General features: G+C 38.4%; 2 protein-coding genes and 1 pseudogene across 2 annotated transcripts in view; 1 reads left to right on the top strand and 2 right to left on the bottom strand.

Moving 5' to 3' along the window:
- Positions 1-7002, bottom strand: part of INTS7 (integrator complex subunit 7) — an 85538-nt gene extending 78536 nt beyond the window's left edge. Inside the window, exon 1 of the mRNA XM_025982306.2 lies at positions 6686-7002. Within this exon, the coding sequence (XP_025838091.1) occupies positions 6686-6779 (94 nt within the window). The 5' untranslated portion in view covers positions 6780-7002. The remainder of the gene's footprint in view (positions 1-6685) is intronic.
- Positions 6832-26891, top strand: part of DTL (denticleless E3 ubiquitin protein ligase homolog) — a 43477-nt gene continuing 23417 nt past the window's right edge. The window contains exons 1-10 of the mRNA XM_025982326.2: positions 6832-7286; positions 12483-12608; positions 13916-14014; positions 15231-15292; positions 15378-15498; positions 18536-18601; positions 19815-19927; positions 21820-21893; positions 23500-23603; positions 23891-23995. Coding sequence (XP_025838111.1) covers positions 7235-7286; positions 12483-12608; positions 13916-14014; positions 15231-15292; positions 15378-15498; positions 18536-18601; positions 19815-19927; positions 21820-21893; positions 23500-23603; positions 23891-23995 — 922 coding nt within the window. The 5' untranslated portion in view covers positions 6832-7234. The remainder of the gene's footprint in view (positions 7287-12482; positions 12609-13915; positions 14015-15230; positions 15293-15377; positions 15499-18535; positions 18602-19814; positions 19928-21819; positions 21894-23499; positions 23604-23890; positions 23996-26891) is intronic.
- Positions 20918-21361, bottom strand: LOC112907169 (large ribosomal subunit protein eL32-like; annotated as a pseudogene).

Genomic DNA, 26891 nt, shown 5'->3' with positions numbered 1-26891 from the left:
ATCTGATAGATAATATTTTTTTAAGGTTTTGAATTCATTGTTAAATTTTATTTTTTTTAAAATTTATTTATTTGAGACAGAGCAAGAGAGGGAGCACACGCGTGCACAGGAGGAAGGGGTGGAGAGGCAGAGGAAGGGATAAGCAGGCTCCCCCTCTGAGCAAGGAACAGGATGTGGGACTCAATATCAGGACCCTGGGATCATGACCTGAGCCAAAGGCAGACGTTTAACCGAGTCACCCAGCTGCCCCTCATTGTCAAATTTTAAAAATGAAATGAGACTTCATATAAAACCCAGAATGTCTGCTTTTGAAAATTTTAAAGATCTGCAATATCACTAAGAAGGTGAGAGTCTTGACCAAAGAAACACTATAGTAGTATTGCAGGCCTGTGTTGAAGGCCCATTTGGGTCTGATATCATTTCTGATAATGGTCATATAGCTTACTATCTTTCTCTAGCAATTTTTGGCTGCTTTTGGGCACACATAACTAGAAGAGAATCTTGGATGAGATTTTAAAGTGCTGGTAAAGGGGCCTCTGGGTGGTTCAGGTGGTTAAGTGTCTGCTTATGGCCCAGGCCATGATCCTGGGATCAGACTTTGTCAGCCTCCCTGCTTAGTGGGGAGTCTGCTTTTCCCTCTGCTCCTTGCCCTGCTTGTGCTCTCTCAAATAAATAAATAAAATATTTTTTAAAAATAAATAAAAAATAACGTATTGGTAAGAAAGTTAATGAAGCTAATAAAATGGAGCACCTGCATTAGGCTCTCCGCAGGGAGCCTGCTTCTCTCTCTCTGCCTATGTCTCTGCCTCTCTTCTATGTCCCTCATGAATAAATAAATAAAATCTTAAAAAAAAAAAAAAAGAACGATCAAGATAGCAGTTAGCCTCCATGATGGTGATGGTATTATGTGCTTATTCTGTGCTAAGCACTTTACATGAATTAAACTCTCACTACAATCATAGAAGTACTATTATTATCCCCCTTTTAAAGATGACACAGGCAAAGGCTGGTTACTCAACTTGCCTAAGGAACAACAGCTAATAAATGGCAGACATGGGATTCAAATCCTGGCAATCTGGCTCCAGAGCCTATGGTTCTAACCTATTATGCTAAAATACATCTTGAGCAAGTAACTAACTAGAGAACAGAGCTTAAAATTTTAAAAGGGCTATTTAAATTATGATTTTAGAGTGGTATGATTCTGAGAAAAGACAAATTCTAGGGAACTGAAGAACAATATAAATGATGGTAAACTTCGGGATTGTTACCTACAGCATTCAAGTTTTCAAAACAACACACATTTCTAGGTAGCATGCTATCAGCCAGAGTTCTTAGCTCCAAGCAACACAAGCTAACAGGCTGATGAGGCACAACATGAGTTTCTTAAAAACCTAACCAACAGTTTCAAGGCCAAGCATCTCAGAACACCTAATACCACACTGCCAGACTGATTAGATGAGGAGAGGTCTTGTTGCTAGGAAATACCAGATGCTACAATCAGCTCTGCTGACATCCAGGAGCCTGTAGCCATTGCTGCTGCTCCTGTCCCCTAGGAGCACTGCAGCCACCGTCGCTGCCAGGGTACAGAACTGAGTATGCTCTCCACCCATGCCTCTTGCATTGCTAAATCCTGTATCTAAGAGCCCAGAGGAGGTTTGTCTGATTAGTAGGGCCAAGTTCACGTCCTGCGCTCTTGCAAGGGAAGCTAGGAAGGTGAGTTTTTGCTTCCACCCTCGTGAGGCAGGATTCATTGTGTGGGTCATTCCTCAAGCACAGGAGGAGTGATCACAAGATGCTAAGTGACCACCAACATGACTAACACACACTACAAAGAACACTGCTAACAGACATTACCTTACAAGCACATTTTAGTTTAGTTTGTTATATACGTTTGCTTCAGCTAAGGAGTCAGGATGATTCAAAATGGAGCCATAACACACATATGTATCTTAAAGTGTATTCTTTAAAAATAGGGGTAGAGCAAAAAAAAAAAAAAAAAAAAAAAAAAAAAAACCAACACAAGTATGCACCACACATTATAAGGTAAGCTAACAACCCATAGATTAATAAATCGCTAATGGCAAGTCTCAGTAAATTCTATTTAAAAAGCAGGAATAGAAAAAACTGAAATGATAGTCAGCTCATCTGATGACAATAAAACACCCTTCACCCAAATTTAATAAATTGTCTGTAATTGTACATGGCAGAATGTATGCAATACTGAATAGCATGCACACAGAATACTGATTTAGAATCATGAACTAATTTATGAACATTCACTTTTAGGAATTTTTAACTCATTTTGTAAGTTACATGACAGTAGCTCTTAACCATATATAAAAATGAGCTTATAGATTTAAGTAAGAATTGAAAAAAGGCCTTGGGTTTTTGGAATAGTTCATGACCCAATCAAGTGATCACCAATCAAGAGTTGAGATGTTAAGACTCTCAATTCCACATGACCTTACAGGTCTACTTCTTGACCCTGTCAGACTAAATATGGTCTGGTGGTACAAATTCTCGAGAGAGAATTTGATTGACTCAGTGTGGGTCATATGTCCACTTCTGAATCAATCAGCTATGGCATGGAATTAGTCACCTGTACAGATCTCACTGCAGAGGCCTCTCTTTTTGTAGGGAATATGGAGATACTTTTAAAGCCTATTTGTTTATCATGACATCAACTACATCTGTGCCAATATGGATTGTGTAACAGTAATCTGTGGTCTCCGAGTTCATGGTCTGAGAATTCACGTTTTGAATATAAGTGAGGGGATAGCCTCTAAGGGGAGAATAAGGGAGTATAAATAGTTGTCCTGATGTATATCTATCTTCAATTTCATATTTAAATTCTTCATTCAACATCCCATCAAATTTCAACACCTCAATGAGCAACTCGATCTCCTGTATTTCTTCCCTTCCCATAGCCCAGCTGCAAGAAAGGTAACCACTCCCTTCCCTGTTGCTTTCACTTCATCCTTTCAAGGCCAACCTCACAGGAATCAGACAGGCTGAGTGATATCATTTAAGGCAGACTCTCCTTTTCACTCAAGGTGAAGATCTTGCATAGGTTTTCCTAAATCATTGGGATACCTTCAGTCAGTTCAGACCATGCAGAAGTTATATTAGTGAGAAAGTTACACTGATTACAGTAATTTATGTGAGCTATGTCCTTTACAATGCTACATTAATTCTTATCCATATTAAAAAATGTGTCAGACAAATATAAGTTGTACTTGATTAGTTTCCACAGAAATTCAGCATGGTTATCAGCTTAAAACTCTAAAAAAGGGGCACAAAGACTGCTACATAGCAGCTAGAGTGATCTCTAAAAATGTTAACCAAACCGGGTCAGTTCTGTTTAAAAACTTGTAATGTCTTCTCAATGCACTTGGCCTAAAATCCAAACTTCTTGTCCTGACCAACGAGGCCGTATTTCATGTAGCTGTTTCCTTCTTAAAGCCGTACTGTTCACTAGCATAGCCCCAAGTCTGAGTACAGTGACTAACACAATGTAGGTGATCCGTAAATATCTGCTGGATGAATGAATGGCTATCAAATGATTATCTTCTTGTATTGCTAACTACATCCCAAAGGAATAGACCTGACTCAGCTTCAAAACAGAATCCATTTATTCCTAGAGATCGGAAACAAATAGCTTGCTGCCATGCTTGCTTGAAAGGCTCAGAACGAAGTGCAACAGTTTATAGATGACATTTCCCAAGTGTGTATCTTAGGATACTAGTGCCACAGATGTTTCTTTATAATGGAGTTCAAGCATCACATCTATACACCTAACCGCCTATTCAACACCTCCATTTGTATGACTAAGAGACACTCCAAATTTAGCAGTCCCAAACTGGTAACACTTTCATTCACTCAATAAATGGCAATACACACGTCTAGTAGATCGGACCAAAAACCTCTAGGTTTTCCTGACCACTAATTTCCACATTCTCATCATTCATTAGCGAATCAAGTCTCTCAAATTCACTTGCCAATCCTGTTGGCTCTACCTTCAAAATATGTCCAGAATCTCAGCATTTCACACACCTTCATTGAAACCACCCTGGCCCAAGCCACTATTTTTTTCCTATAGACTGTTACGATTGCCTCCTCACTAGTTTCTCTACTTCCATCTCTGGCCCTCCCACAGCGGCCAAACCAGTCCTTCTTAAAATTAAGTCAGACATGCCACCCGTCTGTTGAAAATCCCCCATAGTTTTCTAACTCACTTAGAATTAAAGCCAGTCTTTTCAATGGCTTGTATTACTCTACACGAACTAGTTTCTGGTTGTTTTCATCCTCCATGGCTATCACGCTGCTCCAGAAACAGCATGCAAAACAGGTTCCAACCTCAGAGCCTTCGTACTTGCTGTTCCACTATTTGACCAGTGAGGGCTTTCTCTGACTATGCTATATAAAATAACCAACCAACCCCAACCCCACACCCAGTTTTCTCCAGCCCCCTTCATTAGTTTCATTTTTCTTTATAGAATGTATCACTACTTGTCACAATATATGCTTACTATATTTGCTTATTGCTTATTTTCTCTGTCCAAAAGATAAATTCTAGAGTCAGGGGCTTTGTTTTGTTTCTGTTCCCCTAGTACAAACCCTGATGAAATAAGTCAGGTGTGTGAATGTGTCTGTATGTGTTGGGGGGATTGAGGGAGGGAAGGAGGGACAGGAAGAGAGGCTATGGCGTAAGAAACAGTATTCCTTGGAATGCACTTTGGGAATTTCTGGTCAACATGTTTCAGAATTAAAAGAAAGTTACAACTTGTAGCCTTCTGACCCTATGACCTTCAGATCATAAAACAAATACTTTAACAGATAAAGCCTGAAATGACTCAATAGTTAAAATACTAAACTATATTCTAATGAAACTAACTATTTCTGTAATCTAATTTCTTCAGTTTTAAAAGGCATATAGCATGGTGAAGTGAAAAAGAACAAAAGTTTTGCCCTTATCTTGTTCAAATTATTTTTCTGAGCTTGAGACTCATCTAGGAAACACTTACCTGGGGTACTGCTGGGAGACTTGAACGTGAAGGCTTAAGACTTAGGACTGACAGCTGGTATATAGTTAAATGATAAGTCATCCATTTATGTCTTATAGATCTGAAATATTCCTATTTCAACTTCCAAGAAGCAAAACCTGTGTTGTTGTTTTTTCTTAGCACAATGGCAAATTTAAGGAAGTAATTCTAGATTTTCTCATTTCTCAGAACCGGATCCTAATCTCTGCTCTACAATCAGTCTTACTGTCATTATGAAAGGAGCCCACCTGGACCAGAGTGGTAGAAAATGTCTTTAGATTTGTTGGGATTATTAGATAACTGGACCTGCAACTCTCACTGGGGAATAAGGAAGAAATTTCCAGAATGGAAAGGAAAGGGTTATGTAGTGTTTAAAAAAACACATTTAATCTTATAATTTTTTTATTTCATGGGGGACAAGCCCTACAGCTTTGGTAAAAGAAAGTCAAGTTCAACATCATTTTCTTGACAGATGGGGATGCACTAAAGATACTGTGACACAACCAAAGGAATATCTCACTGGAGCGCTGTAACATTTTTATGCTGATCTAAAAGGAGTTGAAAGCTTTTTAAAAAGTCTGAGAAACACTTATCTAGACCTACCCACTAAAAATGTTTACAGGTTAAAAAAGAAAAAAAACGGAATCCCAAAAAAGTTGAGTGCCCAAGTCAGAGCTGGGAACTGGCTCAACGTGGACTTAAAGATCCTTCTAATCAGTAGTCCCAATTCTCAACAATATAATACTGGCTATGGTTATTAATGAAGAATTTGACAAAATCTGTTTCCCCATTCAATAAAAATCACTGAAACAAAGGCTTAATACTTGAGTTCTTTGCTGTCAAATATTTGCCTTGGTCTCCCATAGCTGTACCTAAAAGGCATATTCCTTTAGCATTCGATAAAGACTTCTCTTGCATAGTTTTATCACTTAATACTTACAACAGTGTTGCCAGCTCAATGGTACTAGACCCACTTTGCAGACAAAAACATCGAGGTTAGGTGAAGTTAGGTGACCTGTCCATGCTATTAACACTGAGGGCACTGGAATTCGACTCCGCCTAACTCCAAAGCTCCTTCCATTACACCAACCAGGCCTCCCATCCCTAACCCCTCCTCCCAAAGGAAAATAAAACTCGTGGAATTTACAGAAAGAGGAGCTATGCTTTTCGGATTTTTCTTGGCCGTATTTAATCTACCTAGTACCCCGAAGGTAAGAGGTACAGAAATCTAAAAAAAAAAAAAACATCGTTATAAAGTGGCTGCAAGATTACTATTCCGCACTCTTAGTGAAGACCTGGTCTCAACTGAACGTACCTGAAAAATAATTTCACAGTTTAAATGTGGCATTAAAAAAAAAAAAATGCTTGGAAAATCGGGGGACTGTGCCCTCCAGCGGTCACATCGGGCCCATCACTGGAGCTCACTACTTGCTCAGCTGGTGCAGAGCCAAACCAGCAACGCTGCAATTTTCCTGCAACCTCCCAGAGCAGCGAATGCCCTGCACTCCCCAGAAGCCGAGGGGGCCGCCCTCGCCCCCGCCCAGGGGCGCTACGCGCATGCGCCTGGCCGGCGGCCGCCACCGCCTGGTGGCGCCACTGCCCCCCACGCCCGTCTCACCCGCTCAGCCCGCTCTTTCGAATACCTTTGTCTAATTCCATAAGGGCAGAGTTAGCATCCAGCTCCTGTTCGCCATAGCCGGCATCTGCCAGGAAAGACTTAGTTGAGTTTGACGCCATGACCCGAATAGTCCCCCGACTAGCCTATGTTAAAAAGATCGCAAACTCTGCCCCAGCACCGCCATCTTCTTCCACCACCTTCTCGCGGATTTTTCCTCCGCGCTCTGTCAAGCCCTGTTACGCATGCGCCCTGGTCTCCCCGCCGTTCGCCAGCGCCTCGGCGGCCCCCCGCGCAGGCGCTCAGGGAGCTCCTCCACTCTGGGTTCCCGCGGCTCGGAGAAAAGGAGGCGGGGATTGGAGGGGGGAAGTGACTCGGAGGCGCCCGGACGCCGCCGCGGGAGCCAATCAGAGGGCGTGACGTCAGTTTGGCGGGGAGTTTGGTGGCCGGGGCTTACAGTGGCGGGAGTTGGAGGCAATAACTAGTCGAGTTGTGAGGGGCGCGAGCTACGCTTTCTGCTCAACCTGGGGGCATTTCCACGGCTTTTCTGTCGGTTGAGCCTTTTCCTCTGGCCCAGATGCTCTTTAATTCGGTGCTCCGCCAGCCCCAGTTCGGCGTCCCGAGAAATGGTGAGTAACGGCCCTAACCGCTTCTCGTCGCTGGCGGGCTTCACCTCCCCCGAGCAACGCGGCGGACCGGGGCCGACCTCTCCCCCCGCCCGAGTGAGTGCGTGTTCGCGACGGCTGCAGGAGGGAGCTGCGCTTTCTTGCCCTTGGGATGCTTTGTGATCGCAATCGGGATTTTTAAAGCCGCTAAAACGTGGGCTGACGGGGGGAGGAAGAGTCGAGTGGACCTGGCCTTCCTCTAACAAGGCTTCTGTGTCTGTCGCGCCTTAGAACTGCCGGGACGCGTGCCCTCGGGGTGCATCTGGACGTGTGCGGCTCCACGGCCCTGTGCGACCGTCGGGACCCGTATTCCCCGTGTGGTTGGTTGACTCGGTGCTGCCCCGATTCATTGGTTGTAGGACTTTAGAGAGAGAGCTCGCCCTGCTGTTCGCGGTAGACGGCGAGCGAGTGTGATCCGCTATTAGGGAGCTCGTTCCAGGCCGGGAAGGACGACATCTGCTTCCAGCATGGTCAAAAAAAAAAAAAAAAAAAAAAGTTTTCCTCCCCCCCTGATTACTGCATGTGCGTAAAAATACGAAATTCCAGAGTGAAAAATGCCCGTAACCACATCCCCCCAGAGGTGACCACGGGTAATAGATGAAAAAATAGATTATTCCAAGTGGGGTTTTTTGTTTTTGTTTTTGTTTTTTGCTTGTTTGTTTCTTTTTCTTTCTTTCTTTCTTTTTTTTTTTTTTTCCTCCAATGCCAAGGGGATCTGTATGGCTATTTACAGGAGTGAGATCAAAATGTTTTGTTTGCTTCTCGCTGTAACGGTATAGCTTGGGGGGAATATTTCCGCGGCATGTTGGAAATCCGAGTTCCTCGCTGCCGGTTCTCGAGACTCGGTCGCTTAAAACGTCGCGAGTGGGGATTTTTGAGCTTGTAGGTTTGGGAGTCATGGACCTGAAAACGTTCTTGGTAAGTTTCTAAGGAGGGAAGTGAACTGTTTATTCAGAGTAAAGTTGGATAGGACGAAATCTCACTCGTTTAAAAATGGACTAGGCCTTCTTCCCCAACCCCCCACCCACCCCCACTTCCCAAACCATGTGGAAAACAAAAAGAAAAGAATCTGAGAAGGGGACTTTGTATATAGTAAGGCAAAGGTCTAGGGAAAGGATATTGAGAAGGAGACGGAGGAGTAGTCCCACAACTTCCTGCCCCCAGTCTGAACTTCATACCATCCTTACCTACTTCCCTCTTGGATAGTCTTTCTGATTATACTCTAAATGCCCCCTCTTTTGGACCCTCCTGAGACCTTGCTTGAGTATCTTCTCTATGCTCGGTGTCTTCTCCAAGCCCAGTGGTTAGGAGCTGCCAGAGTTTTTAATTCCAGCTCCCATTCTTATCACCTGTGAGACCTGGGACGAGCTACCTATACACTGTGCCTCTATTTTGTAACATACTCTCCAGTCTCATCTGTCTACCTCCCGTCTCTCTCTCATTCACAAGTACTCAATTTATTGTTATGTGTCAGACATTGAAATTCATTCATTGTTCTATATTATACACTGAACCTACAGGACCGTCTTCTTTCCCCTTCCATGTTGTTGTTCCATTCTAGGCCCTCTTTTCCCCCCTCCTTCCACCTACTTACCATGGATGAGCCACAACCAGGGCTTCTTCCACTACCACTTGGCAACCTTCCATTCCCTATACTTCACATCCATTCCTGTAAAAGATGCATGCGTATCTTCACCCAACAGGTCAGTCCCACAAACATCTCAAACTCAACTAAAAATTCAAGTACTCAAAACTGAACTCACTTTTCCCCCAAACTTGCTGTATTACCTCCTTTAGGGAGTGGTCCCATTATTTTAACTAGTCTTCCCAGCCAGAAGTCTGAGTCAATCAAAATTCCTCTGTTTTCCTCAAAATACAGAAAGCTCCCTTAAAATCTCTTGAATCTATCTTCTTTCTATTCTCACTGATTTTGCCTCGTCACTATAACTTGGATCTGTTCTACGCTTACCATTCCATTTCCCTAGGTTGGGCCCTAATAATTTCTTGTCTGTATTATAACAAGGTTCCCAAATGGCCTCTTAGTTTCCCTCTCTCCAGTTTATTCTCCACAATGCTGCCAACAAGCTTTCTAAAGTGGAAATCTGATTACTGTTCTATGTATTTTTAAGTTATAATCTAGAAGTTTTTATCATAGGTTTAAACTTACTGAAATTTTAAAATAAAAACCCTATGTCACTTAAAATGTATCTAATAAGATATAAATACTGTAGTGATTTGATGATCACATCAATTATTTTTTTAAAATATGAACAAACTCTTTAACTGCCAGATTTTCTATGTACAGTTGAACCTTGAACAGCATAGGAGTTAGAGTCCCCAAACACCACACAGTCAAAAATCCACCTATAACTTTGACTTCCCCCAAAGCTTTACCAATAGCCTCCTGTTGACTGAAAGGAAGCCTTAACAATAACATAGTTAACACATACTTCTTATGTTATACATATTGTATACTGTATTCTTACAATAAAGCTAGAGAAAAGAAAATGTTACTAAGAACATCATAACCAAAATACATTTACAGTACTATATTTGTGGGAAAAAAAATTCACATTTGTGAACTTGCACAGTTCAAGCCTGTGTTTGAGGGTCAACTATTGCTGCTTTTTCTCCTTGGTTTATTTCCACTTTATTTTTCCCACAGAATTTATCCTGATGTAATTTGATTCTAAGCTTGAAAAGTTCTTTTATTGATCATGCTGCTATACTCCCTGAAAAAAAACATACTCGATATTTTCTGTAGTCATATGACTCTGAGTTGAATTTGTTACATTTATTAGTGTACAAATGATCAAAACAATATAGACTTAATTTTGATAAATGATTATGAAGCAAAAAGTAAAATTTTATTGGAGGTATATCTTTTAAAGAGATGGATCTGGCCTTTGTTAAAGGAATTATTGTCTCTTAGTTGGAGTCCCAGAAGTTTTTGTACCTTGGATCAACACAAGTGTAAGATTGGGGCATGGAAATGCCTTTCTTTTGAAAAGTGGAAGACATGCTGTGATGAAGGGAGAGGAGGAAAAGCCTCAACCTTCTCAGACCAGTTCTAGAGAAGAGCATATATCAACTGATTCTCTGAGAACTTATGTCCTTGGATACTCTGAAATCCCATGTAATCCAGAGGCTTAAATTGTACATTGAGGAAAGAATAGGTATTTCCTAAATGAGTGCTATGGGGGAAAGCATTACATGTTCATGTTGGAAACAGCATAAGCGCAGTAAGGATCCAAAAGTTGCTTAAGAGACTGGTCCACAACTGTGTGTTGTAGGGAGTGCAGAAATGGAGGGGGAGATAGGGACAAGTTACTGAGCCATGTTAGGCCGTTTGTTGGTGTTTGGCTTTTAGTCTTAGGCAGTGAGGTAGAGTTTAACTTCAAGGAGTCACTGTTGATTTGCAAAGAATTAGGTTTCTAGAGCTTATCATGTATGAACATGTTGAGAGTGCTCTTTCATTTCTACCTTAGGCCCCTTAGGAAAATACCAAAAACTGTATTCCAGAGGACCCTGGGTAGTAAGTGGATCTAGATAAAGTATATAAAGCTTTTAAAAACAAATATTTACCTCTGCACTTGTTAAAAATATTGAAATGTGATGATACATCGGAATTCTATAAAGAATTGTGTCTTAATTTAGGATGGTCTTCACAGTACCCTCAACAGTCCCTTCTAACTGGTTCCCTCTAAATTGTTCAAGATTTGGTCCTCTTGAATTTGTATGTTATAATCATGAGATTGTTATTTTTTTTTAATTCAAAACCACAAGTGTATATATATATATATATATACACACTTAACTTTAGAACAGAGGTTTTTTATTTTAAAATTCATTCTGTAGATGGATATTTGTGAACTCTACAACATAACTATTGTATTCTTCCTTTAGTGGTCTTTTAATAGCTTTTTTACACTGATACCTGACCTTGAGGGTAATACCTGCAGGAATGATTACTAAATCTGGATTGTATTCTTTGCCTCTTTTGTAGTGATTCCTTCAGGTTATCCCTAGGAACATCAAAGCTAGATTTGCTTGAGGTTATGTCAGACTATAAGATGTATTCTCCAAAGAGTATTTTTGATGAAAAGTGAGAATTGAAAGTACCCTAAAATATGAGTTTATTAATTATTTGGACAGCTTTCAATAGGTTTTAACTTTATTGTTTCCTCTGATGCTTAATAAACATTTAGTTCTCAGTAACCATTTATTTAGTGTTTCTTTTATATGTTTAAAATGTGTTCACCTGCATATCTAAATAATAAAACTTCCAAATGGTAAAAAAAAAAAAAAAAAATCTTTGAAGATTGCTTACAATTTCTTTAGGACCATAGTGCTTATTAGATCTTTGACCCAAACAGAATAAATGCTCCCTCCATCCTGAATTTCTTCTTCTCTCTTGTATATTCAGTGAAAACTTACTCATCTCTCAACACATTTGATTTCACTTCCTCTAAAGAATTCCCTGACCCTACCACTAGCCAGGGCATAACTGATTGAATGCTAGGGGTAGGTACATAGTGCTTCACTTTAAAATTGCTCTAATATAGTTTAAGATACTAAGACTTGTTAACATTTTCGAATCCTAGAATTTCAGTGCTGGAAAAAAGCAAAATTAGGATTTACTTGTGATTATGTTAGTAGATAGGCAAATTTGCATAATTTCCTTTAACTCCTTTACCATTGGATTATGTATGATGTTGCAGGTAATTAAAGAGTTGGCAGTAATGTTGATTTAGAAACTCTGGAAACAAGATTTTAATTGAAGAGAATGACAACTTTCATGGTTGTATTCCTCATTGTTGTGTTTTGTAGTTGTCACCAAAGGGTATAGAAGGGGTAAGATCTTTTCTAACATTCAAAGGCCATTTGCTGCTTATCTTCAGTGTACCAGCAAGAGTCTCCATTTAAGATGGTAAGCCCAAAGCTGTACCTCGTCAGAAGTTGAGAGTGCTTTCATTTCTACCTTAGACCCCTTAGGAAAATACCAGAAACTGTATTACAGAGGACCCTGGGGAGTGAGTGGATCTATATATAGAGTATATAAAGCTTTTTAAAAACAAATGTTTACCTCTGCACTTGTTAAAAGTATTGAAATTTGATGATACATTGCAATTTTATAAAGAATTGTGTCTTACTTTTCAGGATGGTCTTCACAGTACCCTCTACAGTCCCTTCTAACTGGTTATCAGTGCAACTGTAATGATGAGCACACTTCTTATGGAGAAACAGGAGTCCCAGTTCCTCCTTTTGGATGTACCTTCTCTTCCGGTAAGAGAAATACTATCTAAGCTAGGTTTGCTCAGAAATTATCTGTTTTATACTTAAAGAAAAAATTTACTGGGGTGTCTCCCTTTCAAGAAAGAGTAGGTTAGATAGATGGTAGAGAAAGAAATTTACTGAGGTGTCCCCCTTTCAAGAAAGAATAGGTTAGGTAGATGGTAGAGATTTTCTAATAGCTCTTCTCTGATTTTTGAAATAGACTTTTTAAAATCTCTCTGTATAATTATGTATTTCATCTAAAGCATAGGACTCTTATAGTATTGGGGCTTTTTTTGTTTGTTTTGTTTACTAGGAAAGGATTACAAAGATTCAGCCATCATGAAAACTGCTTTGCCCAATAGATACACCTTTTGGTCTGATGGAGTCTCTCTCTTTCTATAATACATTGGGGAACATATGAACAGAAATAGATACTTGTCTTGTCCCCACTGTTAATAATTTAAGAGGGGAAAAGTGAAAGGGTATTGAAAAGGAAAAGGAAATTTGGGGCCTGGGTGGTTCAGTCGTTGAGCATCTGCCTTTGGCTCGGGTCATGATCAGGGGAACCTGGGATTGAGTCCCGCATCGGGATCCCCCCCAGGGATCCTGCTTCTCTCCCTCTGCCTGTGTCTCTGCCTGCGTCTCTGCCTGCCTCTCTCTCTCTCTCTCTCTCTCTCTTTCTCTCTCTCTCTCTCTGTCTCTCATGAATAAAATAAAACCTTAAAAAATAAATAAAAGGAAATTTAACAACCTGCTGGTGACCTATATCATATGCTTTTCTTTACCATTGGTCACTACCACTCTTGTCTTAAGGACTACTCTTCTCCAAATAAGAGATTATCTGAAAATAATTTTGGTGCTTTTTAGTCATTTACTGAATTAGATATTATGGCAAATATTAAGCAATCTTTAATTCAAATTGCCTCTCCCATCTCAATGTTATTTGGGTAGAATCATCTTCCCTCTTTTCAGATTCTTTGTATTTAATTTGTAGCTTTCAGTTAATCTGTATTGTATTGTTATAGCTTTATAATCCGCTTTAAGGGATCCCTGGGTGGCGCAGCGGTTTAGCGCCTGCCTTTGGCCCGGGGCGCGATCCTGGAGACCCAGGATCGAATCCCACGTCGGGCTCCCGGTGCATGGAGCCTGCTTCTCCCTCTGCCTGTGTCTCTGCCTCTCTCTCTCTCTCTGTGACTATCATAAATAAATAAATAAATAAATAAATAAATAAATAAATAAATAAATAAATAGAAGAAGTATAATCCGCTTTAAAATTTTTCTGTTACTCTTTATGTATTTTATTCTTTCTTATTTAGCTCCCAATATGGAGCATATACTAGCAGTTGCCAATGAAGAAGGCTTCGTTAGACTGTATAACACAGAATCACAAGCCTATAGAAAGAAGTGTGTCAAAGGTAAGTCTAGGCCTAAAATTTTTGTTTTAACATGATTTTAAATTCATAAAGTCTTAAGTAAATTGTTACTTGAATGTATTCCCAATTATATTCGCTTCTGATTAAGTCTTGTCTAGGGACCAGGCTAAAAGAAAATGGTAGGTGACCTCTCTGTCAATAATATTAACTATAGCAATACCTTTACTGAAAGTTGAAAAAAAAACACCACCACATTTTAGGATTAAAAACAGTTCTTTTAAAAAGTTTAACCTTTTGGGGTACCTGGGTGGCCCAGTTAGATAAGTGTCTGCCTTTGGCTCTGGTCATGATCTCAGGGTCCTGGGATCAAGCCCCATATCCCCACATTGGGCTCCCTGCTCAGTGGGGAGTCTGCTTCTGCCTCTCCCTCTGCTTGTCTCCCCACTCATTCACGCATGTGCATTCTCAAATAAACAAAATATTCTTAAATGGAAATCTTTTGCGCTTATTGTGCTTGGAGGAAACATTATTTTAAAATACTCATATTGACCAAACATCTCCCATAGATAAGGCAAAGTTCTACTGACCTTAAGAAGCTAATAATTTGGAGCTAGTAAAGTCAAGTGTGGAAATAAATAAAATGGACTGTAAATAATGTAGATATATAAAGAAAATACCACAGATATCAAAAGGAAAGCTCTCATGTGGCAAAGATGGCAAGGAAAGTTTTTTTATGAAGAGTGGAACATTTGAGTTGGATTGTGGTATTTAAACCAATGGAGGTGGAATAGGACATGCCAGGCAGAGGGGAAAACATTAGCAAAGGCCTAGAGATAAGAAACCATAGGCTATAATTAGGGAATAGAGAATAATCCAGTTTGGTTGGAATAAGATATATGGAGATAGAGATAAACCTTGCAACAGAGATAAAGGCCAAAGCATGCAGAACCTTAAATGTCAAACTACTTTAGATTCCATTCAGAGAGCATGATGAAAATTTTTGAGCTGGAGAATGTTTCAGAAAGATTCCATTTTAGAGAATATATTGCTATCGAATTTGATATTGAATGGTAGTTCTCTGTAGTAGTAAAGTAAATATGTAAGTTTTCTGAGTACATTAGTTCTCTTTGACCCATGGATTATAAAGTGCTAATGACTTATTTTTTCACTCCAGCTTTCAAGCAATTCAAACTGCTATTGATATGGCTACCCCTGAACATAGTTTAGACATTTCACATTCACCCTTTTCTTTGTCTAGAATGGATGGCTCACTGGAATGCTGTCTTTGACCTGGCCTGGGTTCCTGGTGAACTTAAACTTGTAAGTGACTTTCATTTTATTGAAATCTGGGTAAACACTGGTAGAGCATTGCTTTATTAAATTGTGATACCTTATTTCTTGAAAGGTTACAGCAGCAGGTGACCAAACAGCCAAATTTTGGGATGTAAAAGCTGGTGAGCTGATTGGAACATGCAAAGGTCATCAGTGCAGCCTTAAGTCAGTTGCCTTTTCTAAGTTTGAGAAAGGTAAGCCTTTGTCCTCTTTCATGTCCTTAACCTCCTTTATGGTGAGTTAATAAGAAGCTGTGATTGCTTCCGTCCTTTCTCCTGTCAGAGTTGCTACTTTACCTACATTAAGATTGGAGTCTCATGACTGAAATCCTCCATGAAATTAAGTTGACTTTTAGTCCCAGTCTTATGGACATTGTTTCTAGCCTGTCCCTGTAAGTTAGAAATCTTCAGATAATTTTTTTCTATAATCTTGCAGGTAAGGTAAACATTTATAAACAGCCACAGTACTCTGTTCAGCTTTGAGTGTCCTTTAAAGTCAAAACCCTGTACTAGACACTGATTAACTCTATTTGTTAATTAGTTACTTTAACTCTGCTTGTAACATTTTATTTAAGTGGGGTGTGAGGCGGGAATAGAAACCTAATAAAATCGACAGGATTCTCTACCTAAAAACTTACCACTTAATTACTCTGTTTTTAAAGATTTTATTTATTTATTCATCAGAGACACAGAGGGAGAGAGGCAGAGAGACATAGAGGGAGAAGCAGGCTCCCTGTGGGGATCCCGATGTGGGACTCGATCTGGGACTCCAGGATCATGCCCTGAGCCAAAGGGCATCTCCCATTTAACTTAAATGGTCCAAGTCCCTAGTATGTTTTCAATATTATTTACTCATCATTGGTCTTTTTATATTTATTTTGCTATTATGATGGAGGAGGAAGACTTAATGATATAGTACAGAACAGCACTACAGCAGCTAAGGAAAAACTTGAATTAGCTCTTCATTTCTGTTCATTTCTTTTCTCCTTCCTCTATTAGTTTCTCACTGAAGGATTTTTTTTTTTTTTTTTTTTAACAAATAGACCAAACATTCATCTCAAGTGGCTGAATTAATCTGACTTTAATCATAAAGGCAGACATTACACTCTTCTTTATCATTAAGGAATAACCTATTTTTATATTTTAGAAACATTTTCATTTATTCATGTGAATACTTACAGGAGTATTAAACTGAGTTGTTGAGCTCATTTGGACTTTAAAAAGGTTAATTTTAACTGGTGGCTTTTGAGAGCGGAACCTTGAAAAAGAATATATGGAGTGAGTTTTCATTAACACATCTACTGTATAAAGTTAGGTATGCTTGCGTTCTAGGTTTACTACTGTGCCAGTTTACTCTGAGTCTATAAAAATAATTTAAGATCATAACAACTAACTTTACTAAAGGTAAATTTATTTAAAGGATAACAGAAAAGAGAAACTGTATCTTTTGGTCCATTTGCTTAATTTTTAAAATTCTATACGTTAAGTCTATGCCAATTTGGTCTAATAGAAAAAGCATTGAATTAGAAATTGGGGCTGGTGGGACGTCTGGGTGGCTCAGTGGTTGAGCGTCTGCCTTTAGTTCAGGGCATGATCCCAGGGTCCGCGATCAGGCTCCCTGAGGGATGCCTGCTTTTCCCTCTGCCATTCTCTGCCTCTGTGTGTGTGTGTGTGTGTCTTTCATAAATAATAAAATCTTTAAAAAAAAGAAATTGAGGCTGGTAGCTTCTATCATGGCTCCAGTAGTCTGTAGGTACTCTAGCATGAATTACCTGGTTGAACACTGTCCCCATGGCCACATAGTTTGGTTGGTAAACAAAGATTAGATTTTAGATACATCAGCCAGATGCCTTTGTACAGAACACACTTTTATAGTCATACATAGAACCTTTGTGTTTTATTCTGGTTTCTGCCTCTAAACTCTTGGACAAAGTAGTTTTTATCTCCCCACACTTTCATTTATTAATGTTTTTGTTTTAACAGGCAATTAACTCAGTAAGAGTCAAATTGCAGTCAGACCTACAGGAGGGTCAGATCTCAATTCAGTTCCTTAATTTAAGCCTTAGTTACAAGCCTCTTTTGGTTTTCCCTTGCATGTATGGTTCAGGGGTCAACCAGAGACTTGTGCTAAGCTTAAACACAGAGTTAGAAAAAAAACAAAACAAAACACAGAGTTAGAGGTAGCCTTTCTCTGACTCTCTCCATGGCTCCCCTCTCACTCTGACTCTGGCATCTCTTGTTGCCTCAGTCTGCTTTACCTCATTCCTTTGGCTTGAAAGATGGCCCATTCTGTATTGGCATCTTAGCTGCTTGGTACTGATGGCTGCAACTGTGGCTGCCTTCAAGGTAAAACTACAAAATCCAGTAACTTAGTCCAGGCCGAGCATTTGCTTCAGTTGTTGACTTCCTTTCAAAAATTGCATGTTTTGGTCAGTTCCTAAAGAGCCATCAGGTAGTTGTTTTTTTTTAATATTTTATCCAGAGTTTACAGCTAATATAGGTGGATTGGTTTGATAAGTGCTCATTCTTCCACACAGGAAGCACAGTTTTTTGTTGTTGTTGTTGTTTTGTTTTGTTTTAAAGAATAAAGCAGATAAATTGAATTTCCCCTATGTTCCCATCTCCAATCCCATTGCCCTCTTTCCATCCCTAGAGGCAACCTCTTTCACCATTTTGTATGGGTCTGGTCCATATGTTTATACTGAGACAGTACAGCTTGGAGGTTTGGAGAGTGAGCTCTGGATTTATTCTCTTAGGAATACCTTTGTAGGTTATTTATCCTCTGTATGCCTTAGTATTTTTATCTCTAAAATGGGGATAATAAGACTCACCTAATAGGACTGATAAAAAGGATGGAAGTAATGTATATAAAGCACATGGGATAGTGTGTAGCACTTAGTAAACTCTCAGTATATTTTGGTTGTTGTTTGTTTTTCATTATTCTTTCCATAGGTGTACATATATAGTAATTTTATGTGGTTTTAAGAATATTTACACATAGGAATTATTCTGTAAGGTTTTTGTTCAATATAAGCATTTTGAGTTCTTTATAATCCTTTCCTTTCACAGCCTTGTTTTCTCTTATTTGTTGTTGAGCCATATAGTTTTTCATTATTAATCACCTATGACAATTACAGTACCTACCGTATAATAGATACTCTAGGAAACAAAATGAAATGCATGCATTATTGGACTAGTTTTGTTAACTTCTTGACAAACTATTTTCCCATAGCTGTCTTCTGTACAGGTGGAAGAGATGGCAACATTATGGTCTGGGACACCAGGTGCAACAAAAAAGGTAGACTAGTTTCATTTTAATTTTGTTAAGTGTGGGATCACCCCATACTTATTTTGAGTTAGTGATTTCATCTGGTTACCACCAGGGGGCACTTGTTCATAAATCCCCCATTTCGGCTCACTGTTCAGTTTTCAGGATTGTTGTGATTGTTGCAAGTATTATCTTCTGTATTTACCTCATATTGTCTTCTGAACTATGCCACTTACCTAAATTATTGATGGAATTGAAATTATTAATACATGAGCTCAGTCTTCTAATTTAAAAGTTATTGGACTTTAAAGAATTGGATTAAACATAATTATGTTCACATTTCCCCCATGATGCCATTAAGCAGAATCCAGTGATCATCTCACTACTTCCTTCCTTTTTTAAAAAATAACTTATTTTTAATAAACTAGTTTTCAGAGCAGTTTTAGATGCATGGGAAAATTTAACAGAAACTATAGATAGTTCTCGGAGTACTGATATACTTCCGATCCTCACAGCCTTTCCCCACTATCAGCATCCCATGGCAGAACTGGACATTTGTTAAAATTGATAGACCTGCACTGATACATCATTAGCACCCAGTATCTCTCTGTACTTTACATTAGGGCTAACTCTTGGTATTGCACATTCTATTGGTTTTGACAAATGTGTAATGACATATATCTACCGTTATAGTATCATACAGAATAATTTCACAACACTGAAAATTCCCTGTGCTCTGTGGTTCATCCTGCCCTCTCCCCAGCCCCTGGCAACCACTAAATTTAATTTAATTTAATTTTATTTTTACTGTTCCCAGTTTTACCTTTGTCAGAATGTCATATAGTTGAAATCATACAGTATGTAGTCTTTTGAGATTGGCTTCTCTCACTTAATATATATTTGAGGTTCCTCCATGTCTTTCCATGGCTTGATAGCTCATTTCTTTTTACCATTGAATAGTGTGCCATTATCTGGACTTACCACAGTTTATTCATACATTCATCTACTGAAGGACCTGTCAATTACCTAAGTTTTGGAATAAAGCTGCTATAATTATCCATATGCTTATTTCTCTTCTATACGTCGTAATGTCACCAAAAGAAATGTAATGCAAGAGCTCTGCTAGCTTCTAATTTCACTATTTAAGAATATAACTAATTTTGAGATCTTACGTGTAAATGTTACAATCAGCATGAGAATAAAGTTGTGAAACCTAAATCAGTTTGCTTGGAATATCTTTCAGATGGATTTTATAGGCAAGTGAATCAAATCAGTGGAGCTCACAATACCTTAGACAAGCAAACCCCATCAAAACCTAAGAAGAAACAGAATTCAAAAGGACTTGCTCCATCTGTGGTAAGGTTTTATAGCTGTGTAATGTGTACAGATCTTACACAGGATATCCTTACGTAGGATAGAATCTTATTTTAAGGAACTTCTTGGGCATAAAGTAGGAGCTTTAGATTAAATAAATGAGAATCATCATTTCCTCTTGGTATCTGTGGTTTATTACTTACTACTCAGTACCTACGATAGTAGTTCTCAAACTCTAGTGTGCAACACCATCACCTAGAAGCATATTAAAAATTCATCTTCCTGAGCCTCATCTCTAGAGAGCTCCATGCACATGCTATCTACAGTATAATGTAATTCATTAGTAAAGGGGGGATAGTTTGAAGAAGCATATTAAGTATCATGTTATAGTTTTCTATAGGGGGAGGTGATCCCCATTTTTCAGACACAAACCATAAGAACTATATGTTTTTAATACTTTTTAAAACATTTGGCAAAATGTTTTAAGTATATTGATCCCCTTTTTCAGACACAAATTCTCAGACAAATGTTTATATTGAAACATTTAGGTAGAATATAGTATCTCTAGCATCTTGTAGTCAAAGTTTAAACATTGCCTGTAATACATCTTTTTTCTTTAAAAAAAAAATCACCAGGACTCTTATTTTAGTGTGTTTATTTTTCTAATATTCCTAGTTTGTAGGACCCAAATTAATATGTTGGAGAAGTGTGTTTACTAAAACATTAGGACTTAAAATTGCATACCAAGAATAGGACACAGGCATGAGTAGAAATTGACAGGGTTAAAAAAAAAAAAAAAAAAAAAAAGAAAGAAATTGACAGGGTTAATGTGGTTTTTAGAAACCAGATGGAATTAAAATGAATATCATTTCAGACAATCTAATTCTGAGCCAAGAAAACTTGTTAACAGCAATTAGGGGTGAAATTCCATTGAACTCCTTTAAATTTTTCAGAGCATGTAATCACCTTTTTTTTTTTCCCTTGGTAGTTTTATGGTTTTATTAACACAAATATGACACACACATAAGCTGTCTATTCATTTTCTTTGCTACACAGCCTGGCATTGGGATTGGTGTCTCTGACGGCCAGCTGGGCTGCTCTTTCCACAATGGCTTTGCAGTTCTTGGAGGATACATTGTGAGCAATCTCTGCATAATAAGATTTGCTGCACATCAGCAGCACTTCCAGCTCCTTGACATTGTGGATTAGGAACTTCCTGAAGCCACTGGGCAGCATGTGCTTTGTTTTCTTATTGCTCCCATAACCAATGTTGGGCATCAAGATCTGGCCCTTGAATCTTCTGCGTACCCCATTGTCAATGCCTCTGGGTTTCCACCAGTTGCGCTTAATTTTGACATATCGACATATTGGTCTGACTGGTGCCGGATGAACTTCTTGGTCCTCTTTTTAACGATATTGGACTTCACTAGAGGTCTGAGGGCAGCCATGATGCCCAGCAATCGATGGCTGTCACCTCCGCAGGCGGCGCCAAGGAAGAGAGCTGTAATCACCTTTCATACATAATTCTTTAGATCCTCCTATATGACAGTTTAAGTAGATGGTGACATTTTATAGATAAAATAGGCACAAGAAAGTTCAATGAGTTTCCTGCAGATACATAGCTTATTAGTAGGACTGATTTTTAAGTAGAACCCGTAGATTTAGACAGATCTTTTATTTACCTGTTTTTTTCTTGAGTACAAGTCAAAAGTCAACACTACTCTAGTTAATGGTGTTTAGGTCATTTTCATGCTAAAATTATTTCTTGGTCAGTATAAATATCTGATTCAGGATTATTGGAGAGGGAAGATTTAGTCTAACTCAGAATTTGAGTTGGGGAAAGCCATCATTTTAGCATATTGGTGTCTTGATGGTGAAGATTATGATACCTAAAATAGGACTTTCTTCTGTCTTTTTCTGCCTTGTCCTGTTAGGATTTCCAGCAGAGTGTTACTGTGGTCCTCTTTCAAGATGAGAATACATTAATCTCAGCAGGAGCTGTGGATGGGTAAGAGCCTTTATTTCTTGGTTCTTTTGATGAGATCTCTTTCATAAACTGTGATAGGGAAGTCACCTAGTCCCATTTTAATCGAATGTGTATGCTATTTTAACTTTCAACATAGTGAATACCCAGCTGAGATAAGGAACTACAGATCACACTGAAAAATATCTAGTTAGGATTCTTGCTCAAATAATTAAATGAGGTAATCCATGTGTCACACTTCACACATTATATAGCACATAGGAGCAGTGTTGGCTGCTGCTGCTGCTATAGAGAAGCTAGATGGATAGCTGTCTTGTCCATGCAGTGTACTTTAGGCAGTGAGTCTCATTTTAAGGAATAAAATTTCTATTTTTTGGATTTTTTATCTTCTCAGGTTTAGTAATACCCCTAAAAGAAGGAATCTGATTCTCTATCATGGGCATATTGGAGTATAATCTAACTATAATGATAAGTCCTAATGACTTTTATATACCTGCTATCTGTAATTGGTCTGAATGTTTGGCTTCCAAATAAGTTTGTGATACTTCTTGATTGTTTGTTTTGTTACCATAAAAATTCTTTGAGTGTTTTTAAGCCCCCTTCTTCGCCCTCTTACTTGTTTGTCATATCTCTCAAGACATCCCTCCCTTTGAAACTAATTTTAAAAGATGATGGCTTAATGAACTAGGATTTCCATTGTGTCTTCTGGACACCAAAACTCCTCTGTGGACCAAATTTTCAGACACAAATGGAGGATTATCTGCTGGTTATTAATTATGCTTATGAATGGCTATGAAAGCTTGTTCTGTTTGTTTTCAAGGATACTGCACTTTTATACCAAGCTTGTGTTTTCATGTAGCCTATAAATTAGATGGTGAAGGGGTCCCTGGGTGGCTCATTCAGTTAGGTGATTGACTCTTGGCTTTGGCTCAGGTCATGACCTCAGGGTTGTGAGATGGAGCCCTGAGTTAGGGCTCCATGCTCAGCAGGGAGTCCGATGGGAATTCTCTCTTTCCCTCTATACCTCTGATCCTGCTCTTATTCACTTGCTCTTTCTCTAAAAATAAATCTTTAAATTAAAAAAAAACAAAAACAAAACAAAAAAAATACTACAAGTTGAGGATTAAGACAATTATACCAATAGATGAACTAAAAAAAAATACTTTATTTCTTTATTTCACAGGAAAAGTTGTTTAGACTGGATTACTTAAGGAGTTCTATGTAGAGATAAAACCATAGGAACAGCTTGTTACTTACAATGTTAGAGGTTACATGCAGAGTGTTAAAGGTTTAGGAAGTATTTGTTTTGCTTTGTTTTTTTTTTTTCCTGAAACAATGAAACAATGATCATCAAAACCCAACCTTCATCTTCCTTTTCCGCTCCCTTGAAGTAAACTCAAGGTAACCCATCGCTGGGTCAGACCACATCTGTTTCCGTTCTGCCTGAGTTGTTAGCCTGCCGTTGGAAACAACAGTATGAGATAGTTTAATCTGTTTCCCAATGAGATATCCTCATTTTACCTGGTTGATGTGCCAGAAGAGTTAGATTAAAAGTCATCTCATTCAATGTAGTTGAAACTGGTTGGATTTGGGGGGGTTACAAAATAATTTTCTTTACCTTGGTTTTTAGGGTAATCAAGATATGGGATTTACGTAAGAATTATACTGCTTATCGACAGGAACCCATAGCATCCAAGTCTTTCCTGTACCCAGGTAGCAGTACTCGAAAACTAGGTAAGCCTTTTATACCCTGTAGGACTTTTTTGGAGATGTGAGTTTTTGTTACAATTTTAAAAATAAATACCAAGGTAGTTTTCAGCAGCATAGACTTGAGATTAACATATGGCTGTATCTTTTTGAAATTCAAAAGATGAAAACTCAGAAGGATATTTTTGGTTTGTATATATTTGGGGGAAGAAGAATTCTGATAATCTTGTGGAATGATCTTTTTACCTCAACGTTGTTACCTCAGTTCTACTTGCTGTCATCAGGACATGCTAACTAGAGTTTTCTTTTTCTAGGATATTCAAGTCTGATTTTGGATTCCACTGGCTCTACTTTATTTGCTAACTGCACAGATGACAATATCTACATGTTCAATATGACTGGATTAAAGACTTCTCCAGGTAAGATCTTAGCCATTTAAAATTTAAATCTCTATCTGGAAAAATAAAAATAAATCTCTTACCCAGAAACTAATACAGAGGTTTTTGTTAATGATAACTTAATGTTGATCTTTTTTCTAAACCAGATTTATTAAAATATAGGAGGACTTTGGGGTCTTTGATTAGTTTCAATGTTTTCATAGATGTATTTTCTTTGTGATAATTTCACAAGCAAACAAAATCTTGCTGAATATGGTGGCTTAATTTTAACAGTGAGGCTTTTCTGAAATTATGTCCGTTTGACTATATTTAGAATTATCTCAATTTTTGTAGGATACAAAAGGCTGTTCTCAGCTTTTATCTTGTTTGGAGGTTGTTTGTTACAATTAAGGAGCTGAATATTTTAAACCCAAAAATAGTTTTTTATCTACCTTTTATCAGCCTTCTTAATGTCGGGCAGTGTCTATTTTATCTCTAGTTTTCCCCAACCTCACCTTTTTTTTTTCCCTTCAAGAAAATTAAAATTGAAATCTGGTGTTTAAAGTTGATACATGGCACTTAAAAAAAAAAGAAATGAAAGTTTTTCAGACATACTCTAAGAAGGCTATTTTGGTTACATAATTTTGAGAACCTTATCAACTGTTGAGGTAAGCTGCATATTAGTACCTGGTTCTTACTCAGGTATAACTGTTCTATAACCAATCCCTAAAGCTACCTAGCTCCCACTGAAGTAGGATTTACTGTTAAATAAGAAATCTTAAAATAGTACAGAACTTAGCTAGGCCTTTTTTTTTTTTTTTTTAAGATTTTATTTATTTATTCATGAGAGACACACAGAGAGAGGGGCAGAGACACAGGCAGAGGGAGAAGCAGGCTCCATGCAGGGAGCCTGACGTGGGACTCGATCCCGGGAATCCAGGATCACACCCTGGGCCAAAGGCAGGCGCCAAACCACCAAACCACCCAGGGATCCCCTTACAGAAGGTTCCAAAGACTGCCCCAACCAATAAATATTAGGAGTTTGAGTTCTGTGACAGCTTTGTAGTTGGTATTTCGAATGCCCTGGATTAGATCTGGTGTTGTCTTTAAAAGAGCAAGAATAGGGCAGCCCGGGTGGCTCAGCGATTTAGTGCCGCCTTCAGCCCAGGGCGTGATCTTGGAGACCCGGGATCGAGTCCCACATCAGGTTCCCAGCATGGAACCTGCTTCTCCTCTTCCTGTGTCTCTACCTCTCTCTTTCTCTCTCTTTCTCTCTTTCTCTCTGCCTCTCATGAATAGATAAAATCTTTAAAAAATAAAAAAGTAAATTTAAAAAAATAAAAGAGCAAGAGTATTTGGAAAAGGGAAGCAGTTTATAACTTTCGCTGTTTTCCTGAATGGAATCAGAACTTGGACAGCGTCTAACTTAGATAGTCCTATAAAATAGACTTTTTAAAATCTTTCTCCAAAAGATAAAAGCATAATCCTAATTGTATTATCGAATGTACAAGAGATCTTTCTATGTCATTTTTTGTAGTGTGACCCTAAAGGAGTCCTTGAGTTTAGTCAAATATGCTCAAGGCAACTTACTAGTAATTTATTAACTTTTTTCTCCTAAAATTATTCTCCTAAAATTATTTTATTGGCTCTGATAGATAATTAGATAGGTAAGTAGCTATGTTCCTTAGAGATTGAGTGACAGACGTGTAGGACAGGAGGTAATTGCTTACCTCCTGAGCTTAATACTTCATCTCCCATACTTTTAATTCACAGTGTTTTATTATACTAAGTGATGTTCACACGGATGACTCTGAAGCACTTCACTGAAGCATTTTCAGATCCCAAATTATTATTTTTTTAAAAGATTTTTTAAAAATTTATTTATTCATGAGAGACACAGAGAGATTGAGAGAGAGAGAGAGAGAGAGAGGGAGAGGCAGAGACACAGGCAGAGGGAGAAGTAGGCTTCATGCAAGGAGCCTGACATGGGACTCGATCCCAGGTCTCCAGAATCACGTCCTGGGCTGAAGGTGGCACTAAACTGCTGAGCCACCTGGGCGGCCCAAGCCCAAATTATCAAAGAAAGATTAAGCTGAGCTAATCAAAGCCAGTACAAGTTTTAGGATTTTTTGAATGGTTTGAAGCATTGACAGTATATGTGATTAGACCAGCAGAGGGCAATAAATACTCACAGGTCTAGTGGAAGATTTGGTCTGTAGTTTTCCATTCATAGTTAGGGTTAAGAAAGATAAACAACTATACCTTTAGACAGTTGTATTCAGGAGTAAAGGAGTCTGTTTATTTTGTGGGGATTTATCTATCATAGTAGATAAAAAGAAAATGTGTATCTGAATTGATTCATATTCTGTTTAACATCCACTGTCGAAGTGTAGGTGCTTTAAAAACCTATATTTGATATGTAGGTTTTTTCTTAAAAAGCTAAAAATACAAAGTCTTTTTCCAGTTTTGTTCTGGCAAAAGGAATTTTTCTGTTAACACTGAAGGAAAGCCATTAAGCTCCTTCCTTTCTGTTAGAAGATTGGAGTGACTATTGTTTCCTGCTTAAATATATCCTTAAATTTTCCAATAACTGAGGGGTTTTTTTGTATTTTCTATTGTGTTCTGATACCAGAGGCCTCAAATTTTGTTCATCTTAGGTTAGAAGAACCCATCAAGCACATTGTGCTAGATTGAGTTACTTGCCCTTTTATCACAGATAGTAAGAAGCCTAAGGCTAAGCCTAACCTAGTTGAAGTATCTTGCATACAAACATAGAATTTACCCCACTAGCTACTTCTCAGCCTATTCAAAGTGTTAGATTAAAAAGATTCCCACCCCAATAAATAAAAAGATTCCCACATTCCAAATTAGCTATCCATAAATCTTAACTCTTTCCACTGATTATTACCTATTCATGCAATAAGTGTTTGAAGATCTA

This window comes from Vulpes vulpes, chromosome 13 (genome assembly GCF_048418805.1).
Source record: "Vulpes vulpes isolate BD-2025 chromosome 13, VulVul3, whole genome shotgun sequence".
Lineage (NCBI taxonomy): Eukaryota > Metazoa > Chordata > Mammalia > Carnivora > Canidae > Vulpes > Vulpes vulpes.
This window is presented reverse-complemented; position numbering and strand designations above follow the sequence as displayed.